The sequence below is a fragment of the Macrotis lagotis genome, chromosome 5 (assembly GCF_037893015.1).
Source record: "Macrotis lagotis isolate mMagLag1 chromosome 5, bilby.v1.9.chrom.fasta, whole genome shotgun sequence".
NCBI classification, from domain to species: domain Eukaryota; kingdom Metazoa; phylum Chordata; class Mammalia; order Peramelemorphia; family Peramelidae; genus Macrotis; species Macrotis lagotis.
This window is the reverse complement of record NC_133662.1, coordinates 255,238,148-255,263,356: the sequence shown is the minus strand read 5'-3', so window position 1 is coordinate 255,263,356 and position 25,209 is coordinate 255,238,148. Positions and strand designations below refer to the sequence as shown.

General features: G+C 45.2%; 1 protein-coding gene across 1 annotated transcript; it reads right to left on the bottom strand.

Annotated features, from left to right (window-relative positions):
• Positions 1–2,450: 2,450 nt before the first annotated feature.
• On the bottom strand, positions 2,451–17,806 carry LOC141488958 (uroplakin-3b-like protein 1). The gene is made up of 6 exons (XM_074189460.1): positions 17,614–17,806; positions 14,680–14,832; positions 13,404–13,617; positions 11,270–11,346; positions 10,833–10,956; positions 2,451–7,365 (listed from the first exon to the last, which is right to left on the bottom strand). Exons 1-6 carry the CDS (start codon positions 17,687–17,689, stop codon positions 7,257–7,259), a joined length of 753 nt encoding a protein of 250 aa, XP_074045561.1. The 5' UTR covers positions 17,690–17,806; the 3' UTR covers positions 2,451–7,256.
• Positions 17,807–25,209: the final 7,403 nt, after the last annotated feature.

Sequence of the window (25,209 nt, the reverse complement as noted above, 5' to 3'; positions counted from 1 at the left end):
TCATTCAATTAGTGGAAAGTCAAGGGACTTGATGTCCCTTGTTCTTAATTTCAAAAGCCCCCAATTTTTTAAAACTTCTCTAAGGCAGCAGATCTATTCAATTTTTATAAAATATCTTGATAATTGTCTTTCCATAAAATTGTTTTCTTCGGCAATCCTGTGCATGTATTTAAAAACCTTCAGTAAAGGGCTCCCCAGACTTCGCCAGACTGTTTTGGTTTGTTTTGATGTGGAAAACATTATAACTATCCATGCTCTAATGAGAAAAGACAAAGCCTGAAGCTGCTTTTTGTTTGCCTCTGGCCCTGAGACTAACTTTGTCTTTTTTCTCATGACTCCCAATAAAAACAGATTTTTCCAACTTTGCAGTAATCACGCTTCTTTCCTTAGGAAATAACATGCGATCCCCAAGGACAATTGGGACCTAAAAATACTGAGGATGAGGCCTGGACTTGGGTCCTGGCAGGCAGTCACAAGCCTCCACCACCCCATTTTATTAGCCAGTCCCACAGTTCATTAAGGAAGCAGCTCGGACCCTGGAGAAGACTGATATTCCTTAGGGACTGTACAAGAAATCATCTGTTTCTTCCTCTCCAGACGGCTCTGAATGTTTGAAAGTATTTATTCACACTCATGCCAGAGGCTATTGTTAGCATGGTTGTTACTGTTAGGTTTTTTCCAGGCTCCTGTTTGTTGATACACCACCCACATTCAAAATCCGTGTAGGGAGGGGAAGAGAACTTTTGCCCTACGACCTTGGGGCAGAACTGCCTAAAATTATCTCTCCCCCCTGCCAGTAGCGCACTATGATAGAGCATGGGGGCTTGGAGTCAGCAAGATGAGCTTAAATCTGCCTCAGACACTTACTTAGCTATGTGACCCTGGGCAATTCACTTCCCCCTCTTTGTCCCAGTTTCCTCATCTGTAAAATGAGCTGGAGAAGGAAATGCCAACCACTCTGCCAAGAAAACCCCCAATATGGTCATGGAGTCAGACATGACTGAACAGCAACAATGCACCATTAGAGATATTCATTCCTTTGGGTTTTATAGAGTCCTCATAAATGCTCCAATGAGTAGGAAAACATCTTTAACATCTCTCTGTTAGTCAAAGGATTATCAGTTCCCACAGAAATAAGGAAAAAGTCAGACATCTGGGGTGCCCAGGGGATGGTAAGACAGAGCTGTAGCCCTTTTCCAGATCTTCTGTTTACCTTCACCAGGCCCTGCTCTCAACCTGGGCTAAATGGGTGGGTTCTAGTTCAGTTTCAATGAAAGTCAATGGTCAATAGTGGAAACTCGGGATGAGAGGGGATTGTAACTCTTATTTTTTATTTTAATTTTAATTTTTTTTTAATTTAAAGCTATGGGGTTAAGTGACTTGCCCAAGACCACACAGCTAGGCAATTAAGTGTCTAAGGGCAGATTTGAACTCAAGTCCTCCTGACTCCAAGGGTCAAGGCTTTATCCACTGTGCCACCTAGCTGCCCTGAGAATTGTAACTCTCCTGGATTCAATACAGCTTCTGTGATTAATTAGGGGAGGATACAAAAATCTACCTTTCCGTGGTGCCCTGGCCTATAATTCACTGGTATAAGAAACTCTTGGGTTGGTATATTCTCCACATCTACAGAGCAGGGATGGGGTTTAAGTGACTGACAAGGTCACACAGAAGGGCCACTTGAACCCAGGACTTTCTGGCTCTGAGGCCTGCTCTCTACCCACTGCTCCACACTCTCTCTCTCTCAGGTATCTTATAAACCACCCTAATTATGTATACATTGGAGTCCCCTTTTGAATGTAAACTTCTTGGGGAAAAGGATAATTTTAATTTTTTTTATACCGGACCAGAGTCTGGTACTTTGTGAGTATTTAGTATATGCTTGCTGGTTTGAGTCAAGCTGGATTAGAAGGAAGGGTAGATCTGGGCTACAGACTGACCTTCTCCCAATTTCTTCCACTAGATACTCTCTCTCCCATCTGCCACCAGGACTTTCCACTGGCCATCCCACATGATTGCGCTACCTTCCCTTCTTACCTGGGTTGTGCATCCCAGAATCCTCCTCTTCCATCAAGACCAAACTCAAACGCCTTCTTTGGCATGACATCCTTCCTGTCCCCTTCTACAACTGGTGCCCCCCCTCCACGCTACCTAAAATGGAACCATTTTGTATAGATTTACTTTGATCCACTATTTTCTCTGATCCATTTGTACATATCCTCATTGTCTGCCCCATTAAAATGAAGTAGCAGCGGTGGTTTCCTTCTTTGCCCTTGTGTCCTATGCCAGCATAGTGCTTGGATAGTCATCAATACTCTTGTTGATTGATTGATTGATTGATGACTCCTGGGGCACCGAGTGACCCAACAGGCCACCAGCACACCTCGAATCTTGTCTCCTTCATGAAGTCTTTCCTAGCCCCGGTCCCCCTGGTGTTAGTCCCGCCCCACTCTCTTTCATACTTTGTAAATAGAAAGTAATCTCTTTGAGGGCAGGGATTCCTTTATTTTTGGCTTTGTACCCTTATTGCCAAGTCTTGAGTTAGGCCATACATCATTTGTTCTTCAGTTTGGTAACCCTACTTGGGGTTTCTTAGCCAAGATACCACTACATCTGCCTCATTCTGCAGATGAGGAAACTGAGGCAAACAGGGTTAAGTGATTTGCCCACGGTCACATCACTAGTCAGAGTCTGAGGCCAAATTTGAACTCAGGGAGATAGGTCTTCCTAACTCAAGGATCAGCACTCTACCCACTATGCCATCTAACTGCCCAATGTAAATTAGGAGCTTAATAAATGATTTTTGATTGATTGATTAGTGGGGAGCTACTGCTCCTGCCCCTCCCCCCAGAGAATCAGTCTTTGGTCTGATGGGGAAAACACAGTCCTCCCTCCTTACCCCATTTCCTAAGACCCTGATCTGATGAAAAGAGAGGAAGAATTAGGGATTAACTATACCTGAATTATCAGGTGGGGGGTGTCTCTGAGTAATGACTTGAACAAACTGGCTTCCTGGAGGGAATTGAAGACTTAAGTCACTTTTCCAGCTCAGATGTGACTGGATCTGAGAAAGGTAGCACATTCAGGAGGGGGCAGAGAATGGACAAAGGTGACCGGGGAGAATGGGTGGATAGGGCAGGGGAAGGAGAAGGATCCAGTGAAGCAGGCCAGACCAGAGGAGGCAGCAGAAAGGTCTGGGTCTGTGGTGACTCCCTGGTGTCTCCCTGGCAAAAGTAGCAGCCAGCTGGGCTACTCTTCCTAAATTAGCTGTCCTGGAGATAATTGAAGATTAAGACTGGAAGGGAAACTTGGGGATGATCTGGGCAGAGACTCATGACCCTTCACACACTTGGACCCCTTAGCCTTGAGCCTTTTCCCATATCTGTTCTGTTGGGCCCAGCAGTTTGGGACTCTGCCTCCCCTCCCCCAGGATTGCCAAAAAACAAGGAGATTATAGACTCATGGATTTAGAGCTAGAAGAGATGTTAGAGACCATCTCATCCAAACCTCACTTTTCCAGAAAGGGAAACTGAGACTCCACAGGCCTCCTACATGAAATCTCACCGAGAAAATTCCAAATCAGATGTTTTGGTGAGAAGGAGAAAATGAGAAAGACCCAAAGAGGACACATTTCACATCTGTGGGGGCTTATGAGCCATGGATAAGGATTCCTAGAGTAGCTTGAATTTAGGGGAGCCATGTTTGGGGTCCTCACTTCTGGAGTTGGGAGGTATCTCCCAGTGCTGCAAAGATAAATGCAAGGATTCTGGAACAACTTCTACAGAACTGTAAAGGATTATAAAGTCTTTTCCTCAAAACTGTGAAATTCAAAAATTGTTATCTCCATTTTAGAGATTAGGAAACTGAAGCCCGGAGAAGGGAAATGCTCAGTCCCTGATCACCCAACTGGGAAGTGTACAAGGTGGGATTTCAACTCAGATCCACTTTCTCCAAGTCCAATATTCTTTTTTGTCCAAGGTCAACATTCTTGAATTGAGCTTTGAAGCACCGAGAAGACAAAGGTTCCTCTTGTCATGCTCCCCCTGACCTTAGGGACCGTTCCCCTGGATTTGTTGTGCAACCTGTAGATCCTTAAACCCTTACTTCTTTCCTTTATAGCCTTCAACTTTTGCTTCTGACCAAGGTTCAAGAATCCCTCAATTGGGAAAAAAATTTCTATGGAGGTCCCCAGAAAAGGGGAGAGCCAGCCACACTTGTAGGCAATGGTCCATTTCTCCTCTCTTGGCCAATATACAACCAATACCTATACTAATTAGAGCAACCAATAGGAAAAGAAGACCTTAAATCAAGCTTTTAAGACAAATTCAGTAGAGTGTGGGATGGAAACAAGGGGAGGGGAGTTGGTAGACCTCGGCCCACAGCCCTCTAGTGATGCTGGTATGGTGATTCAAAACATAAGAGACCATGGCTGACATGAGAACAGATACAGAATTTAGTTGTCTCTATCTGTTGGAGTCCAGGGTTTCTCAAAGTCTCCTCTAAGCTTCGGCATCCCTGGGGCAAAGCCCTGGTGGCCAAGCCCCAGTGGCCTCCCCTGGTTCCAGCTCTGCCTCCTGGCTCCAAGTCCCATACACTGGAACCCTGCTGAGTTCCAGAAGTCCATTCTGTCTCTCTTCCACTGTCCTCTCTCCTCCCCCTTCTGAAGGCTTTTGCCCTCTGTTCCAGCCTGCCTGGGAACACTGCCCGATAAAGACCTGTAAACTAGACTGAGTCATGTTTCCATTTTGTGAGCCTTTGGAATTGGCGTGCAAGGAGGGAGAAGAAGCATCACACAAGGCTAGCCAGGAGCCTCAGTGGTCACCCTTTGTTCCCACCCTTTGTCCCTCTGGCTCGGCTCAGCCCTTGTTGCCTTGCCTCTGCGTGAATAGATCTAGCTTACCCTATTTTCTTGGGGAAATGAACAAAGGGAGCACAAAAGCCAAGTGGGCCCTCTGGGGAACAGACAAAGGGGTCCCTTAGTTCCTGAAGGAGGGAGGGCTAGCCTGATGCCCCCCTACCGCAGGGCTTGGTTGGCCCACTTCCCCTAGCCTTAGGCAGGCTAGCTTCCCCTCTTTCCTGGGCCCCACTTCCTTTGGGGTGTCAGAGATCATAGGATAGTGAGTTTAGAGATGGAAGAAACATTAGCCATAAAGTTCAAATTCTGTGCTTTATAAATGAGGTAACAGACAGCCAAAGAGGTCGTATGACCTACACTGAGTGACTGTCTGAGGTCCCACAGGAAGATAATATCAGAGTGGGATTTGAACCCAGGTCCTTTGCAACAAGAGGTATTATTCCTCCTACCACTCTGCAGGCTCTCTTCTCCTATAAACATGTCCTGATTTTCCAACAAGTCCTAACCCTCTCGAGGAGGGCAAGATCTGTGTCTCCTGCTCCATCCCATATGGCATTAAGCTAGACACGGTGGCTCATGGTCAGGAAAGACTCATCCTCTGGCCGAGCTTCCCCTCCTCCAGGAGGCCCTCTTGCCCCACCAAACCCATTCAGGATTTGAACTCAGGTTCTTGGACCCCGCTCCCCTGTATCCTGATGATGTAGGGTCAATCAGATTCCTAGCCTTTACTGTACATCAGGGAACACTTGGTCACGTCCCTTGTTTGGTCCACAGAGGAAGCTGGGAGATACTGAGCTGCCCAGTCCCTGCCCTGTGTCCTCCACTGCCCTGTGGTCATAGTGCTTCCTTGGTGTGGGCTCCCTGAGAGCATATGCTCAAGCCCCATAGGCATTCTCAGAATCCTCTCTTTCTCTCTCTCATCCCCAGACAAGGGTTGGCCCAATAGCCTCTACCTGAAGGCCTCCAGAGCAGAAGAGCCTACCACCTCCCGGATTCCTCTGCTGGACAGCTCCACAGATGGTTAAGAAGTCTTTCTCGACCTCCAACATGAGAAGCTTCCCTCCATAGGTCCTCCTAGGACTAGACAAACTGAATTCTAACTCTAGGAGACCTCCGTTCAACCCTTTGACCAGTCATACCTCTCACCCCAGTCTTCTCTTCTCAGACCCAGAACCCCAACTTCCTTCGACCAGTCCTTGTACGACCCAGTTTGAAGTCCCAAGTGTCAATGTCACCACAAGCCCTTTGGAGGGAAGTGAAAACATGAGAGTAGGACAGGCTGAGTCTAGGTAGCACCCTTTGCCATAAGCAGGGGCTGGGCCTTCTCACCCTCCTCATCCTCCTTTTTCCCCAAGCAAATTCATAGGCTCAGTTCTCAAGGAGCAATTCATCACAGCATTTCTGAGGTCATGGGAGCAGAATATCTTTGCTTTGGCCAATAAAAGAGTCACAGGGATTTAGGAACTCCTGGAGATAAAGGTGGAAAGGGTTGCAGAGAAGGAAGGGGCAAATCCAAGTGGGAACCCTGCCTCCTACCCAGTTTGCTTATCGTTAGTAAACAGATTAAATCTGATTTCAAGCAATCAAAAAATCCTTCTCTTGGAAACCTTCCAGCCAGTTCAACTTTCGGAGATTATCTGGAAGAAACAGCCCCCTCCCCAGCTAGCTACCCCCACTCAGTTGGCACAGTGCCTTAGGCTCTACTTGGTTTGCTTTTTAATGCCAGGCTCAAGGTAGGACATTGATTGAACTCAATAATTGTTTGCTTAGATGTGATTAGGTAAGAGGCTACAAGTTGCATTTCATTCATCCCAAGAAGGTGAGGAGCAAAACTTCAGGTTTTCCACGCTCTGTAGGTTGTAGTGGTGGTGGAGAGTATCTTCATTGCTCTGTCTCAGTTTCCCCATGAGGAAAATGGTGGGGTAGAGCTAGATGGCTTTGAAAGTCCCTTATTGTTTTAGGTCCATGATCTTGTGATTCTATGTGCCTTTCTGACCTGAAGCCTCTGGGCCTCAGTTTCCTCGTTTGTAAAATTAGATGACCTCTGAGCTCCCTTCTGGAGATGACCCCCTAGAACTACACATTTAGAACTGGAAGGGACCTTAGAGATCATCTCCTTCCTAGGAATGGAGAGCAGTTCAGTGACTGGTCTAAGATCACATGTGGCAGAGCTAAGGATTCACTCTCAACACACTGACCCCCAAGCCCTACCCCGCATGGCCCTGTCCCCCAGGAGACTTCCTGCCTTTCTAGGGTGAGGGGGATGAAGAGGCTCTGGGGGGCCTGGAGGTCCAAACAGAAGGAAAACTGGGTTTGGGGTTGGGAGATCAAGAGGGCCATCAGGTCAAATCCAGGGAGTGGGACAGAAAGGAGAAGTCTGGTGGAGGCTGGTAGAGAATCCTCAGCCACTCGTAGCATCAGGTGAGCTGTAGGTGTGATGTGTATTGTATCTCCTCACTCCAATGGACTCCACTGTCCCGGAGATCTCCTCAGTCCCACAAGTATCAAAGCTATCAGCGAGAGAGGGAGGAAGAGAGACAGTCAGAGAGACAGAGACAGAGAGAGACACACTCAGAAAAACAGTTAGATGTCGGGGCCACTCCCCAGGGCACATCCCCATTTCACATGGAGCCAAGACAGTTGGGTGGTCAGACCGTTTTGGTGAGGTTGATCCAAAAAATGGAGAGCTCATTCTTTATGATGAAGCTAAAGTGTTGTAGTCAGTAGAGGACTGGATTTGAATTCAAGAATATCTGGATTTGAATATTGGCTTGATACTTTTATGCATTGCTAACCTAGAGAAGTTACTTAAGCTCTCGCAGTCTCAGTTTCTCATCAGTAAAATGGGCATAACAACATCACCTGCAACCCAAGGTTATTATGAAGATCAGATGAGATGCTGACAATGATTATGATAATAGTATTTACATGGCATCTTAATTTGGCACAGTGATTTACATAATTTATCTCTCACTTGATCCTCACAACCATCTGCCAGTTAGGTGCTGCCATTATTATGCCCATTTTACAGAGGAGGAAATTAAGGTTGAGAGAGGTTAAGGGACTTACTCAGGATCTAAGCATCTAAGGCAGGATTTGAACTTGAGTCTTCCTGACTCAGCCCCGTGTTACCCAGCTGTCTGTGGTGCCTTCTTGCACCACTCTCAAACTTGCTTGACCTCTTGACTAGGCTAGTTTAGTCCTCCTCCTGTTCCGCCACACTCCCCCTGCTGAAAGCATTCAAATAAATCAGAGAACCATCCTATTCCCCAACACATGCCCCCATGAAGTCTCTCCCACTTCCTGGCTCTCCCACTTATTGTCCTTGACCTGTTTCCTCACCTATAAAATGAAGAGTTTGGGTTAGATGATCCCAAGGTCCCTCTCAAATTTAGATTGATGATCTTATGGTCTCTCTCTGGACCTCAGTTTCCCCATCTATAAAATCAGGGGGTTGAACTCAATGGTCCTGAGTTCTGGACCTATCATCTTGTCTTCTTCAGTATGACATTCAAAGCACTTTTACTTCAACTGGCCCTGTCTCCCTTGATTTCCAAGTCTCCTTCATGAGAATCTTTGGTTTTAGCCAAGGTCTGGGCAGCTCTGTGACATCATAGTGCATTGAGCCCTGGATTTGGAAGCAAGAAGACTCAACTTCATTAGTTCAAATATGACCTCAGATGCTTAATGACCCTGATCAAGTCACTTTATCCTATTTGCCTCAGTTTCCTCATCTGTAAAATGAGCTGGAGAAGGAAATGCTCAACCATTCCAGAATCTTTGCCAAGAAAACCCCAAATGGGCTCATGAAGAATCAAACATGAGTGAAGTGACTGAATAACCATAATGTCATTGTTCTGGCAATACTTTTCTATTTTCTGACTTTAAACCTACCGCTTTAAACACTTTCTATAAGAGAAAGAGCCCTGGTCCTAGAATGAAAGAATTTGGCTTCAAATCCAACCTTTGTGACTTTGGGTAAGACGAGTGAACTCTATGCCTCAGTTTCTTAGACTGAGGGGCTAATAAGGGGCTGGGCTAAATGACCTCTGATGGATGTTTTCCAGCTCTAAATCTATGTGCCAATGAATCAAAAACCACAGCTCTATTGAAATATGCACCAAAGGAGGGAGCATTAAAAAAAATGTTGGCAAAGTGGAAAGAAAGCCGGTTTTGGACTCAGGAACATCTGGCTTTGGGTCCCACCAATTGGCTGTGTAGGATTCTGGGAAGGTTCTTGAACCTTCCAGTGCCCCAGACTCTCTAAGACTGTTGCTTGTATATATTGGTGAAGGGAGTTTCCTTACTAGGACATCTCTATGTCCATAAAATCATAGATCCCTTAAAAATAATAATAATGAGTCTCAGAGTGTTTGGATGGCTGTTTAGTTATGTCTCATTCTTTGTGATCCCCTGAACCAAAGCACACCAGACCCTTCTACTCTCCACAGTCTTTCAAAGTCTATCCATGCTCATGGTCATTGTTTCCATGACATTCTCTATTCATCTCATTCTCTGCCCTTCCCTCTTTTCTTTTTGCCTTCAATCTTTCCCAACATCAGAGTCTTTTGCAATAATTCATCTTCTCATTATATGATCAAAAGATTTAAACTTCAGCTTCAGGATTTGACCTTCCAGTGTAAAATCTGAATTAATTTCTTTAAATATTGATTGACGACCTCCTTGCTGTCCAGGAGATTCTCAAAAGTTTTCTCCAGCACCACAATTCCAAAACATTAATTTTAGGCCCCTCATCTTTCCTTATAGTCCAACCCTTCTGGCCATACAGTGTACTGGCAAAACTATAGCTTTGACTATATGGACCTTTTTCAGCTAGATGAGGTCTCTGCTTTTTTGTATGCTGGCCAGTGTGCCAGATCTTTCCTTCCACATATCTTTTAATTTCATGCTGCAGTCACCATCTGCAATGATCTTTGAACCCAGAATATAAAACCTGACCCTGCTTTCATTTCTTCTTACTCTGTTTGCCAGGAAATGATGGGATCAGATGCCAAAAATCTTAGATTTTTTTGATGTTAAGCTTCAAGTTGGCATTTTACACTCTTCTCTTTCACCCTCATCAAGAGGCTTCTTAATTCTTCCTCACTTTCTGCCACCTGAGTATTGTCATCTGCCTCTCTGAGACTGTGGACATTGTCTGAGTGGGCTTTTCCTTTCCTCCCTTCTTCCTTTGGTGACCCCATTGAGTCAAGGGAAAGAAGTCTTGGACGTCATGCTGAAGGAGACCACCAGACTAAGGTAGAGTTAGTTAAGAGGTGGCCTTGTACTTCCCCTTCCTTAAAAATAGTCAATCAAACATTTATCTACCATCTACTATTCGATAGTAGGGGAATTTAAAAAGAGGTAGAAGATAGTGCCTGCCCTCAAGAAGCTTATAATCTAATAGCAGAGGTGGAAGACCATGTGTGTGGGACATTGTATACGATGTTAATTTTGTTGAACTGTTTTTGCTTTCCTCTTTTTTTATATAAAACAGTTCTTGAAATGGAAGAAGCGATGCTTTGGGTAAATATAAGTAATGTAAGAACAAGAGATCGAGGATCCCAAACCAAGAGTTGGAGGGGACTTCAGAGGTCATCTCATCCAACCCCTTCATTTTACACATGAGGAAACTGAGGTCCAAAAGGAAAATGGCATCTAAATCCACACATAATAGGAAATGGCAAAGCAATGGCAAATTCTGTGATTTCAACTTCAGGTCTCCAAAATCAGACTCCTAACTATGTCATGCTGCCAATAATTTGTTTAATGGGGTGGTCTTGGTTTTACCCCTGTTTGCATCTCTCTGCCTCTGTTTCTCCCTGAGTCTCTCTCTCTCTCTCTCTCTCTCTCTCTCTCTCACACACACACACACACACACACACACACACACACACATTCACTCACTCAATACTAATTCCTTCCCCCCCTCACCCTCCCAGATACTCTAGCACCTTTGGGGGAACCCAGAACTCACCATGTGTAGACAAGCAGGGCCACAAGAGCAACAAACAGAAGACTGAGCAGTATGGACAGGATAACAATGATGACAATGGTACCCGTGCTCTTCCCTGAGGAATGTGTCTCAAGGAATTCCACCGCTGTGGCATCAGGAGGAGATATGGACACGATCAGTCAAAAGCAGGGAATGAAATGGTTACCATTTGGTTACAGAAGGCTGGAGATGGGGATTGGAGGGGGGCCACCATCTTCCTAATCTTCCAGTTTCTCAGGCCCCTTTCTTTCCCTGTTGCCTTTAGCTCCCTTGGGCTCCCAAGTCCCTGGAATATTCCTTCCCATATCCTTTCCAGACTGCCAACCCCATAGGGTTCTTCCCCCCCCCACTCTAGTGCCCAGTTTGAGTTATTAGCAGAGGTCACCTCTATCACGGATATCTCTGGACAAAATAGTTACGTTTTATCAGGGTGATGTTATCAGACCACTTCGTTTCTGCCACGGGGCCACTGGAATTCATCACCAAGAACTTCACCCTGAATGGGGAGGACAGAGTTTCTCCTGTTGGGGAACCTCAGAGAAGAGTCACCCTGTTGGTGACTTCTTGGGGTTGTCAGAGTCAATGCCTCTTCTGAATTGAACCATCAGTCTATTTAGGGGTGTGTGTGTGTCTGGGGCCAAATGGAGCTGTGGGACAAGGAAAAGAGGAGGTTGATACTCTAGAATGAGGGTCAGTTAATTAGAACAATAACCAAGTGACTCTTCCCTTGGAGAGAGATTAGATTGCTTCGTCCTCTTTTTTTTTTTAGGTTTTTGCAAGGCAAATGGGGTTGTGACTTGCCCAAGGCCACACAGCTAGGTCATTATTAAGAATTTGAGGCCGGATTTGAACCCAGGTACTCCTGACTCCAGGGCCAGTGCTCTATCCACTGCGCCACCTAGCCAGTTGCCCCTGGTTCATCCTCTTTTGCATGTATCACAGTCACTGAAGTCAGGAAACCTGAAATAAGGAAAGGAAGGGAGTAAGGGAGGGAGGGAGAATGGGAGGAAGGGAAAGAAGGAAAGGGAGGGAGGGAAGGAAGGGAGGGAAGGAAGAAAAGAAAGGAAGAAAGAAAGAAGAGACCATAGTGGTAGGTGCCACCTGGGAGAGCATAAATCCCATCCACTAAGATCACAAAATTACTTATCTAGAACCAGAAAGAGCTGTAGAGGTCACCAAGGCCTATATTTGAAATGTTATGACTCAGTGAACTACATTTATTGCTCTGAGAAAGGCGTGATTCCCTGGGCTGATGAAGACATTGCCCAAAAAATCCCAAAGAGCCAGATAGGACTGAAACAACACAAACAATGCAGTTTGGGAAGTCTTCGGGGTGAAGGGAGGCTTTAAGATGGGCCTTGGTGGTTGGATGAATGGGCTTTGGTGAGGAGAGGTGCAGAGGTCAGGAGAAACTCCAAGCCAGTGGGCAGCAGGCAGCCTAGTTCAAGGCTAACCACCCAAGGCAGGAAATCAGTAAAGATAGCTCAGGGGGAGCTGCTAGGTGGCAGAGTGGATAAAGCACTAGCCCTGGAGTCAGGAAGATCTGAGTTCAAATCTACCCTGGGTTACTTGATATTAGCTGTGTGACCTTGGGCAAATCATTTAACCCCATGCCCCCCCCCAAAAAAAGAGCTCAGAAGTGCAGGAGGTCAACCAATCAATAAACATTTATGAAATGGCCACAATAGCCCACAATAGGCATTGTGCTAAATGCTGAGGATACAAAAGAGGCAAAAGTCAGTCCCTGCCCTCAAGAAGCTTGCAATCAAATGAAGAAGATGATATGCAAACAAATCTCTCTGAAGGGAGCTCTAGACAGGAAAAATAGGTAATAAATACAGAGGAAGGCGCTGGGATTAAGGGAGGGTTGGAGAAAGCTAACAGCAGAAGATGGGGTTTTAGTAGGGCTTATTAAGAAGGGTTGTATGGGGAGTGGAGAGAACGTTGTAGGTCATGGGGGACAGCCAGAGAAAATGTCTGGAGCTAAGACTTAGAGGATCCAAAGAATGACTGGAGAGTGGGAAGAGACTGGAAGGAAATTCAGTTTCCTCCCCAGGTAAGTGAAATAACTGATCTCAGATTTCATGTTATTAATAATGACAATGATAATAATAATAGTAGTAACTAGCATTTATGTAGTGCCTTAAACTTTACAAAATCATGTTGCCTGCATTATCCTAATTCACCTAAGGTCCAGTACTAACATCCTAGACTCTCTGGTTCTCAACTCTGTCGATGAAGAGTTTAGAGATGACAGACTGACTGTTACGTTGGGGAAAAAAATCCTGACTCCGGAGACATGGGTTCAAATTCAAGCCTCTGTGACCTACTCCCTATATGTCTGAGGATAAGTCATGTTTTATCTCAAGGCCTCAGTTTCCAAATAAGGCAGTTTACTCAATGATTAATCTATGATGTTCTGATCACAGTGCCATCTAGTTCTTGGGGATGGACCCCTCCAGCACATTAGGGGAGAATTGCTGGGGTTCCTGGGCTCCATGTGGGATCCCTTGGGAGAAAGAAGCAAAATAGATAGTTTCCTGGCTGACTTACCTGTAAGGCCCAGGACCTGGCAGAGGTTTGTTGCAGCTGTTCACAGTGCAATTGTTCTCATTGCCAACCCTGAGTACTCGGATATCCTCAACCTTTGTCTTGTTGGAGTAGAGTGTCTGACTGGCCCGTAGAGTCATATAGTATTTTTTCTCCAGGAATGTCGAAGCTTGGGGTATACTTTGGGGTGACTGGGGAGCAGTGAAGTTCTCAGTAGCTGGGGAGGCAGCAGAGATTGGCAAATCAGTTGACTTCTCAAGGACCAGACTCAGAGATATGGGAGGCAATGGGAGGGCTGTACTATAGAACCCATTCTATTCCTCCCAATTTAATGTCAGCCTCAGTCCCAACCAACACCCAGGAGGCTTAGCCTGGAAAGAGCCCACCCTGGGAACTGCTGTCCTGGCTAGGTCCAACGTTACACACAGAGCAAGCGACCAACTCCACGGTAGGTTTGGAAAGGAAGATGGCCTTATCTAAACTTAGGATCTCTCCCAGTGCCTAGAAGAGTCCTCCACACACAGTAGGTCCTTCATAGCATACCTATTCTCTCACCCACGATCCCTGTAATATCCCATACCAAAGGACCCCTCCCTGGTCATCACCCTACTATGGGCATTGTCTCCCTCATGAGAAAGGAAGCTCCGTCAGGGCAGGACATTTTTCATTTTTGTCTATGTAGCACTAGCTTAGGGCAGTTTCTGACACACAATAAGTTTTTAAATAATTTTTATTCATTCACAAGGAGCCAGATTCAAGGAGGAGACAAGGATGGCCCTGCTTTTCATCTCTGTAAAGCCAGAGCATTGTGGATGTTTTTACTGTGATTTCATCAAAATAGGGAGCCCCTGGTGAGAAAAGCCCCTCTCCCAAAGCAGATCATCATTTTCTTTCTCATAGTTTTAGAGAGTTGTCCAGATTACCCAAGTAGCTTTGCTAGAGCCACATAGCCAGCCTGGTGGGATTTGAACACAAGCTCCTCCTGACTCCTAGACCATCTGTTACCGCTCTCTACACTCAGTCTACACCAGACTTCCCAATTTTGTGCATAGGAGATGTGTCGCATGTGATTGTTGAATTTAATTTGGTTTGCCTCAGAGGGTCTGAGAAAAGGGATTTGAGTTTGATGAGGTGGGAAGGGAACACAGGCATCATTGCCATGGACATTCTCAAACCAAGTCCTAGTCCCACCCATGCCAAAGCTCCCATTTCATATAGGGAAACAATGAGGTCTTTCCACTGCCCTTTACTCCTAGACGTTTACATGGTTGGCACATACCATTGCTAAAGGCAACCACAAGCCATATATCATCAATGTCTTTGATGCTGGGGCTGTTGAATTGACCACTGGGTTGATCAAGGGTAAAGGTAGAGCTGGTGATATTCCCTTCCAGAAGCTTCCTAGTGAGGACCGGCACATAATCAATCTTCTCTGGTGAATGACAAGCAGAGGAAAAAAGAGAGAGAGTGAGAAGGATCAGGTCCTTAGCCAGATCAGAGATCCTCAGAGGGAAGGTTCTACTGTTTCTATTCCCTCGGGGAGCCCTGATCTGATGAGGAGACACCTGCTCCCCTGGAAATGAGATAAGAAATCCATTAATTATGATCATGATAACTGTGGAGAGGCTGGCCTCAGAGCTCAGTCTGGATTGTCTCTGCCTCTGACACATACTGGTTCTGTCAACGTGGGTAAGTCACTGCATCTTTCAATGACCTAAGTCACCTTCTAAGACTATGGGAGTTCCATCCAGCACTGACCCAACTAACGAAACCATGTCTTAATTGGAAAGCCAAAGATTCCAAGCACTGACCGCCCAGACTAGATAGGATGACATTGGGGCAGCTTCAGCTAGAAGGAACCGGGAGTTGTGGCCGCCTTACCATGGGGTAGGCCAATGAAAGGAGACACCCCCTCAAAGACAGGAAGAAGAGAACTGAGCTTCTGAGCCAGGGAGGCAGGGAAGGGCCAGTTGGTGAGGCCAACTCTCTTTACACCAGACTGGTCAAGAATAATCCACGTCTGCTTATGCTTAGACCCCACCCTCCAGAACCCAGCTCTTCATTGATGCATAGCTGCCCCTTGAATGCCAAGAGAACAAATGGACCCCCCAGGTGCCACTGCCTTCCTCTCTCCTCCTCCACTGTTCCACCCACCCCAGGACTATGCCTTGAGGAACTGAGAATAAGTTAACCAGGTCGGGGTATGAGGGGAAGGGGGGAGCTAGCCTAAGCTGAGAGTGGATATCTGGGTCCTGGTCCTAGTACTGCCACTAAGTGGCACAGTGACCCTGGGCAAGTTATTTTATTTCTCTGGGTCTTATTTTCTCTTCTATAAAATGGGAGAAGGAAGGAAAATGAATTAATTCATTTCAATGGTTGCTGTCACACACAGATATTCCCTGCTTCTAATAGAACTGCATCTGCTCTGTCTGACCAGAGAAGATAGGAGCAGTGAGAATAGGGAACAGAAGAATGTATGGGAATCCTTTGGATCCTCCAATTAACACCAATTTGGTCTTGGTTTAGAGAGGGTCTTGAGAGTCCCTTTGAATGACCTCGATTTCCCATCTGGGTGAAGATTGAGAGTGCGCCCTTCACCTTCCCATTCCTTTTGAGTGCCCTCCCCCACAGCCAACCACTGATGCCATAGCCTAGGAATATTTTCTCTTAAGATCCTCTGGTTTCCTTATTCCCTTTACAGCCAAGCCAGCCCTAGGAAGTCAGAGAAGAACAGGCTTTGCTCATTGACAGGTAGGAAAACTGAGGCTCAGAATGTTTCTCATGGATGGGATACAGAGTCTTCCATGTCATTGTCAATTTGTAATTAGGACCTAGCACAGCTAAGCCTCCAATGGGGACCCCAGTGTGGGACCCTGAGCTTCTTATGGGGTTGGACTATCAGGTTTTCTTAGCTCTGAGCCTATGATCCTGGGATCTTCAGCCTTACCTAGAGTAAGGGGGCAGGTGGCTGATGATTTATTATCGTGGAAGGTTGCCCTAGGTTCCCAGCTTGTTGAGGGTTCTTCTAGTGTTTGGACCTTTACAGGTCATTATAGTCATCATCAGCCATCAGCCACCAAGGAAGAGGGGCGTGATGGGAAGATAGTTTGGAATCAGAAACTGGATTCAAAGGCTGCCTTTTTCACTAGTGTGACCTTGGATAAATCACTTCTCCTTTCTGATCTTTAATTCTTCATTGGTAAAATGAGGGTCTTCGATGAGATGGCCCCAAAGTCCCTTCTAGTTTTAACTGTTTGACTAGGATGCATAATGAGTCGCTGGACTTATATAATGATCAGTTTTCTCAAATGCAAAATTGTAGTGTGGTTTAAAGTAGATGGCACCCCAGAGAGGCACCAGCAGAAGGAGCCCCAATTCTCCTTGAGACCTCCACCTCAGTTCTTTATCTGTAACCCAGGGGAGGTTGGGCAAGATGGACTCTAAGTCCCCTTCATCTCTAGATCTATGATTGAAGCCTCTGTGACTCAGCTTCCCTATCGGTAAAAGGAGATTAGATTAGCAGGTCTCTAATTTCCTGTAAAGTCTTAATCGCATAATCCATTATTTTTGAAAACCCAAGTTTTAGGTAGAGAAAAATGCTGTAGGCGATACCAGTTCCTGGATAGCCCATTCTTGTTGGACTGTGTTCCTTCTTGACTAGGGACGGTTCAATTCCAGTCCAAGTCACACCAGTGAAAAAGCAGGAGGTATTTACTCTGATGTAAAAGGAAAAGGCATCAATACAGTTTTAAAGAAAAATAATCAAATTTACCCAGGATTAAGTTTACCACATCTCATTTTGATTGCAGCATAGAGACTACAGGAGGCAAAAAAGCAGTTAAAGACCAAGGAGGGAGGGTGCTGAGGATCAACTTCACCACCCTGCTATCTTGCTACCGGCCCACCTACTTCTGAGCCGGGGGTCCTTCCTGGATACTCCCTCAGGTTAGTAGCAGATACTGGGGAAGAGGGTCGGCTTAGGCCTGGGTGAATCAGCCTCTCCAGTACCCCAAGAACTGAATCCGCCCCGTGTTCTCTAAATGGGAACCCCAAGGATGGTGGGAATGTGTTGGGAGCTATATTCTAGCAACTGACCCTTACTGATGTCCAGACAATCCAGGCCGGCTGACCCTTTTCTCCTCCGAAATTCCCCCTAGGCCTCCAGAAGGAAAGATGCTCCCATCTCCCAACCCTCTATTCTTGGCAAACTTACCCAGGCTAGCCTCAGTTGGGATACTGGTCACCAGGAGCAATAGCAGCGGGAAGAACCATCCCGGGGGTAGCCCCATGGTCCAGATGGATGGAATATTAGAAGGCTCCCTTCGAAGGTGACAGCGTCAGAGCCAGGACACACTGGAGAAGGAGGGATGAACTCTGGAGGGAGAGTCTGTGGTCCACCCAGAAGGTCCTCCCTCTAATCCCTCTCCCCCCCCCCCCCAATGCACACACCCTGGGCCTGAGGAAGAGGACTCCAAACCAACTGGTACAACGGGTTTTTAAGGAGAAACCAAACTTTAAAGGATTTGGTGGTGCTAGGGAGGGGCCTAGACCTCTGGATAAAGACTGCACAGATCAGTGAGCAGGCACATGGAGCTGAATGAAAGATGGCAGTCTTAAGGACCTTTGTTAATTCAACTAGTCATTCATTCAAAAAAAACATTCATTAAGTTTCTGCTCTGTGGAGTCTGTCACCTATCTAGAGGCATACCAGTGGAGGTTTGGGGCCGTCATCTCACCCAACTCTTGTCATTTTATAGGAAGTGATTTTAATGGGGAGACCCCTCGGGTAAGGGTCGGAATTAGAGGGTCCCACTTGCTTCTCTTCTATCACTAGCCTTCAGAGCACAATCACTATTTTAGAAGGGAAGCCCTACCTGGGAGTGACTCCCTTTCTCTTAGAGGGCTTATGTTAATTATTTCTAGGTGTATGTCTACATATTTCTATAGATATCATATAAATGCACACACTTATTAAATACAGGAGTGGTTTGTGATTTCCTCTTCAGCTCATTTTGCAGATGAGGAAACTAAGGCAAACTTATCCAGGGCCACACAACTAGTAAGTGTCAGAGGCTGGATTTGAACTTAGGTCTTCTGACTCCAGGTCCATATCCACTGCACTCTGTCTCTGATTATAAATACTCTTATTCCTGGATACTTGGAGGCTATTATAAAGCCTTCTTTACTTTGGGACTTTCCAATGGAACCAACTTCTGCTCCTCTATCTCTTGCCCATTTTAGAGACAGAAGACTGAGGTTAAGAGCAGGGAAGTGATTTGCCCAGGCTCACAGAGTTGGGAAGTAGCTGAGGCAGGATTTAAACCCCAGGCTTTCTGTGTTTAAATCTAATATTCTAATTCATGGTGCCATTTACCTGCAGCGCCTGCCTCCTTGGTCAAGTGATATCATTAACCTTACAGTTCCAGCTCCATCTTCCCTAACATAGGTGAGACCTGGCATGGGGCCCTGACAGGGAGGAGGCATGGGGATCCGTGCCCGTGAGGAGCGAATGCTCCTCTGGAGGCCCTGGGCCAGGTTTGTGCTTCCTGCTCCTAGGTAGTGATGTTCTAGGAACGTGGGAAGTAGGGAAGAACCACAATTAGGTAGGAAGGCATCATGGTGTGCCCTGAAGGCCAATGGATAAGAATAGATTGTGTGTGTGTGTGTGTGTGTGTGTGTGTGTGTGTGTGTGTGTGACAGAGAGAGACAGAGACAGAGACAGAGAGTGTGTGCACATTCCCTTAGGGGGGTTGGGAGAAGATACAGGAATTAGTGGGGAGAGGGGAGTGGAAAGGACCAGTCTTAGGATGAAGATGGTACATCAAACACTTCCCGGGGTGACTTCTGACCTTTCTCTGAATGCCAGAGGAGCTACCTCAGTAGATCATGTCTAGAGACAGAAGGGCCTTCGTAGGTTTTCCTGTCCAACTTCTTCATTTTACAGATGAGGAAACTGAGGCCCAGGGAGGGTCACTGACTTTCCCAGGGATCCTTTGTCTCCAGAACCATGCTGTAATTTTTTTCATTACATTAACTCCCTCCTGCTGCTCCTTCCCTAAGGAGAAGTGTCTCCCTTAAGGGTCCCCTCCTCTTTCTCCAGACAGGGGAGAGCTCTGAAAATATTTCGGAGCCCAACCCTGCGCTTTCTGTCTGGGGTAGGGCTGGGTGTGTTTATCCTTATTCACCACTTGAATCTTCAGCCTCCCTCCCCTGACACTAATTACTGTCAGGTGAATGAACTGATGAAGGCAAAAGGGGTTGAAACAGAGAGTCAAATAAGGGAAAGGAGGGCCAGGCAGGGGCTGGGGGAGTTGGCATGTTTAGTCATACTCTCACATTCCCATCTCTGAAAGGGTCCTGCCCAGACAGCTGCTTCCCTAGCTGCCCCTCCACCCCCTTCCCCAGGCAGACAATGCTTTGAGTTACTTATTTCCTAGGTGGGTGTGCTTACTGTTTGCCCAGCTACAAGGCAGGGCAGTGCCCATGGGCTGAAAAAAATTAATATAATCTTATTCCCATTATTCAGAAAGCTCTAGGGAGGCAAGAGTTCCTCCCTACTCTACCCTGGTCAGTGGATCCCAGATCCAGAGCTGGAAGGAGGCTCAGAAGTCATCTAGCCCAACTAACTCATTTTACAGCTGAGGAAACTGAGGCAAAAGAGATTAAATGTGTCCAAACACACAATGACTAAGACAGGATTTGAATTCAGGCCTTCGGACTCATAGTTTAGAATCCCATCCATTCCACCCTACTGTCTCTGAAGGATGGTATTTACCTCTGTCTAGGAAGGACATGGATAATGTGGAAGTCAGTCACAGTAGAGCTAGCAGGACCATGAGAGGCCTGGCGAGCAGGCCAGACGAGGTCAATCTCTGTTTTTATTCAGTTGGGGTGTTTTAGTCATGTCTGATTTGTATGATGGCCACCTAGCTGCCTAGACAAGGACCCATTTAAGGGAACCGGGGAGCGTTAGCCTAGAAAAAGAAAATTTGTGAGGGAGGAAAGAGACATTAGAAATTGTTTCTTGGGGCGGCTAGGTGGCGCAGTGGATAGAGCACCAGCCCTGGAGTCAGGAGGACCTGAGTTCAAATCCAGACTCAGACACTTAACAATTACCTAGCCGTGTGGCCTTGGACAAGCCACTTAACCCCACTGCCTTGAAAAAAAACTAAAAAAAAATTGTTTCTTAATGACTTGAAGGGTTGTTCTGAGGAAGAGAGAACCTTGAATATGGAGTCCTAAAGACCTGAGTTCAAATCTCAGTTCTCCCATTTCTAACTCTGTGACCTTGTTCAGATCTCTTTCCTTTTTTTTTGTACTTAAAGATTTTATTTATTTTGAGTTTTACAATTTTTCCCCTGATCTTACTTCCCTCCCCCACCCCCCACAGAAGGCACTGTTAGTCTTTACATTGTTTCCATGGTATACATTGATCTCAGTTGAATGTGATGAGAGAGAAATCATATCCTTAAGGAAGAAAAACAAAGTATAAGAGAGCAAAATTATATGATAAGATAATGGGGTTTTTCCTAAATTAAAGGTAGTAGTCTTTGGTCTTTGTTCAAACTCCACAATTCTTTCTCTGGATCCAGATGGTATTCTTCATTGCAGACCGAAATTGTCCCTGATTGTTGCACTGATGGAATAAGCAATTCCAGCAAGGTTGTCAGATCTCTTACCTTTACAAGCCTCAGTTTCCTCACCTGTGCAATGGGGGGTTGGGCTAGATGGTCTCTGAGTTCTCTTTTCATTCTACAATCCTTGTCTTAGGCTGCTTGACTCCAAAAGAACTAAGAATGATGAGCAGAGGGGTGGCTAGGTGGCACAATGGATAGAACACCAGCCCTAGAGTCAGGAGTACCTGGGTTCAAATCCGGTCTCAGACACTTAATAATTACTTAGCTGTGTTCTCTACCTTCAAGGAGCTTACATTCTATTAGAGGAGACAACAATGAATTTTTATCAAAAATATTTAAAGTAAATATAAGTATTTTTTTTAGAGGGGGCACTAACAGCTGAGAGGAAGGGAAGGTCTCATATAATTGTTGGTAGCTTAAGTCTAGAGTCTCTGAACTCAATGTAAAGTTTGAACCAGGTTTGGGACAACTATTTATTTCCTTCACATAAAAGAAATGCTTAGTACACACAAGACCCACAATTATATATCAGACTTCAATCTCAATTCTTTTTTTTGGGGGGGGGGTGTTTGCAAGGTAGTGGGGTTAAGTGGCTTGCCAAAGGCCACACAGCTAGGTAATTATTAAGTGTCTGAGGCCGGATTTGAACTCAGGTCCTCCTGACTCCACTGCACCACCTAGCTACCCTCAGTCTTAATTAATACTTTTTAATTGACTGTCTATTATTGATATTCCCTTTCCTGTGGAGTCTCTATTCTTCTCTCCTTGCCCTGATGGAGGATGGGATTATTGGGTTCCTGGGACTGGAAAAACCAGACCATAACAGGAAAAATTTGTTTGTCCAAAGAGGTAGGGGATTCTGTGAATTTCAAAGTTTTTCAGGGGAACAATTGACTATTTTTGACACAACCAGAGCTAGAATGACAATCTTATTACCTCATTTGACAGAGGAGAAAAGAATGCCCAGAGAAAGAAGTGACTTACCCCAAGTGGCACAGCCAAGAAGGTTAACACTTGGTCTCCTCTCCCCAACACCTCCCCATGTCCACTGCTACCTCTGACCTCCCCTGACTCTCCCCTGGCAGTCAGTTGGAGCTATTTGTGTGTCTGTCTTATCTGCCCCACTTGTTCCCATGAGAGCTTATAAAGGAGCTTCAGAAGAGTCTAGATAAATGTGTGTCTGAGGGTTCAATGACAGCTTATGAAGAGGAATTCCCAGCTTTGGGGAATAGCCTCAACCTTTGGAAGGCAGCCTTGCTCCCCTGTATTTGGTAACTGATCTTGGGTGCATCCATCAGACCCAAGCTCCCTGGGACTGGAGAGACCCCAGAGCAACTAAATGACTAGTAGGAGGGTCTACACAGCTACACAGCTTGATGACTGTTGTCCCCTCTCCAAACACAATGGAAATACTCATTATTTGGTTCTTCCAAAATCATTTTCCTCAGATAGACTTAGATTTCTCTAAACCTTCCCATATTTATCTAGGTCCATGGTGTGAGTATAGCTCTTTTTTTTTTTTTTTTTTTTTTTTTTTTTTTTTTTTAGTTTTTGCAAGGCAATGGGGGTTAAGTGGCTTGCCCAAGGCCACACAGCTAGGTCATTATTAAGTGTCTGAGGCTGGATTTGAACTCAGGTCCTCCTGACTCCAGGGCCCATGCTCTATCCACTGCGCCACCTAGCCACCCCATGAGTATAGCTCTTAATGAGATTGATGATAAGCATTTATATGATGCTTAAGGTTTAGAAAATGCTTTATTAATGTTATTTCATTTAATCTTCAGAATGACTCTGGGTGAGAGGGTGATGTTATTTTTTTTGTCGAGTCATTTTGTCTGTATCCAACTCTTTGTGGCCCTATTTGAGATTTCCCTTGGCAGAGATACTGGAGTAGTTTGCCCCTATTTGAGGTTTCTCTCTTGATTACAATGTAAATTCATTAAGAACTAGAACCGTCTTTATTTTGTATTTATAGTTCTAGAACCTAAAAGAAAATTGAAGATTTAAGTAGGTATTTAAGAACACTTTTCATTCATTCATTCAAGAGGTAGGGATAGAGGAATTTCATAAGAGAAAAATAGTCTCCCAGAATGTGGTGATGGGTTCAGATGTGAAGTGTGAAGGAGAACAAGGAGTCAAAAGTGATTCAATAATTGATAAAATGAGAGCCTCAGGCTTCATGAGCTTTAGGTGGAAAAACAAAATGGGACAAAATGATAGAAATGCGTCAGAAGATGTCAAGATCCGAAAGACATAGTAGAGTGGTAGAAACTCCACAGGAAAGGGAATATCAATAACAGACGGTCAATTAAAAAGTATTCATTAAGACTGAGGGCAGCTAGGTGGCGCAGTGGATGGAGCAACTGGCCCTGGAGTCAGGAGGATCTGAGTTCAAATGTAACCTCAGATACTTAACAGATAGACTAATGTCTAATGAAGTCTACCCGAGTGCTACCTTCCCTAAAGGAAGAGATAGTTGCCCAGGCTTTCTGAGTTGTCTCTGCTGGCTGAACACTGACCCTTTAGGAGATTTTGCTATTAGTGAAGAAATACCAAGACGGAAGCCTTAGCAAGTTTTCCTAAGTAGATGGGGAATGGGCCGTGAATCTGATTAATTAAATTCATGCTAAACTTAATGAGAAACAAAATAAGTGCAGCCACTAAAGAAAAAGGAAGAGCTAGGGGCCAAGAGACCTACAGCTCTCTGAGAACCAGAGACAGCTTGGCGATTACCCCAGGGCACCCTCTGCTGTTGGATGTTACATAGAACCATTACACATGGATTGATGGATTGATATAGCTTGACTCTTATTCTTGAATAGGATGAGGTCCAGTAACTCCTCTTTCTGTTTTGTCATTGTTCAGTCCTGTCTGACTCTTTGTGATCCCATTGGTGTTTTCTTGGCATAGAGGTCGTTTCTCATTTCCTTCTCTACCTCATTTTATAGATGAGTAAACTGAGGCAACCAGGGTTAAGAGAATTGCCCAGGGTCATGCTTTAATCTCCAGTTCCTAGTGAGGTTCAATATTAATACTTGCTTAACCCCTGTGTAAAGGGGGGTCCTTGACACTTCTGGGCCTCAAGAGGCTTCTCAGTTTGGCTAAGGCCCCTAAGTCTAATAAGGCTAAAGAGAGTCACGAGATATACCATAAATTTTATCTGGGACTCTAATCCTTTTGCTGTTTCTGCAATATTCCTGCTCCCTCCTAAAACTGCCTCTCCCTTCCCCAGGTGCAGCTGGAGCTGTGAGATAGTAACTCCACCAGACCTAAGTCTCCCTGGTACGTGACTGTCCTGTACACAGGGACCAGTTAGACCCTGACCCCTTTTTTGGCCTCCTATCTATACTATGTCACATGTGTGTAATAGTCTGACAAGGAAATCTGTCTGACTGCTATTTCTGCTTCTGTACCCTGCTTCCTCAAGATACCCCTGCCCCTCAAAATACTATAAAAAACCTTGCTGATTCTATTCTCCGAGTTGTTAGATTTGGGCTTAGCCCCTAACAACCCCCGGGTAAATAAACTCCACTCCCAAATTTCATAGTTTGGTCTCTGACTCACTTCTTGGGTACAACACTAGCACAAGGTTCTGCCCACAGTAGACATTTAAGTTAATTAAGGATGGAATTGAATGACTTCCCAACAATTAGAGCTATCCTCAAGTTTTAAGCTATTCTGAAGGTCTTTAAGAAGAGATTCTAGCTACTACTGGGCTGTAAGGAATAATGGATACTTTTGGAAAGAGCCAGAAGCTTAGGTGGACTGATACAGAGTAAAGAATGTAAGCCAAGAAAACAATTTATACAATAATATTGCAAAGACAAACAATTTTTGAAAGACTTAAGAATTCTGATCAATGTAATGATCGTGATAAAGCAGCATACCACCTACCAGAGAGTGGATGAGCTCAGTGAGAGTTAAGACATCCGGTTTTGGGGGGATATGCTTTGTTTGATGAGGCATTTTCATTACAAAGGTTTTTTGTTTTGCTTTTCTCTCTTTTTTTTGCAAGGAGGAAGAAAAAACAGATTTTTAAAATTTAATGAAATAAAATGGTAAGTCAGGAAGAGAGAGAGAGAGAGAGAGAGAGAGAGAGAGAGAGAGAGAGAAATTAGATGATTTCTTTGTAATTTTTTAAAGCTAGTTTGAATGAAATAAACCCAGAAGTC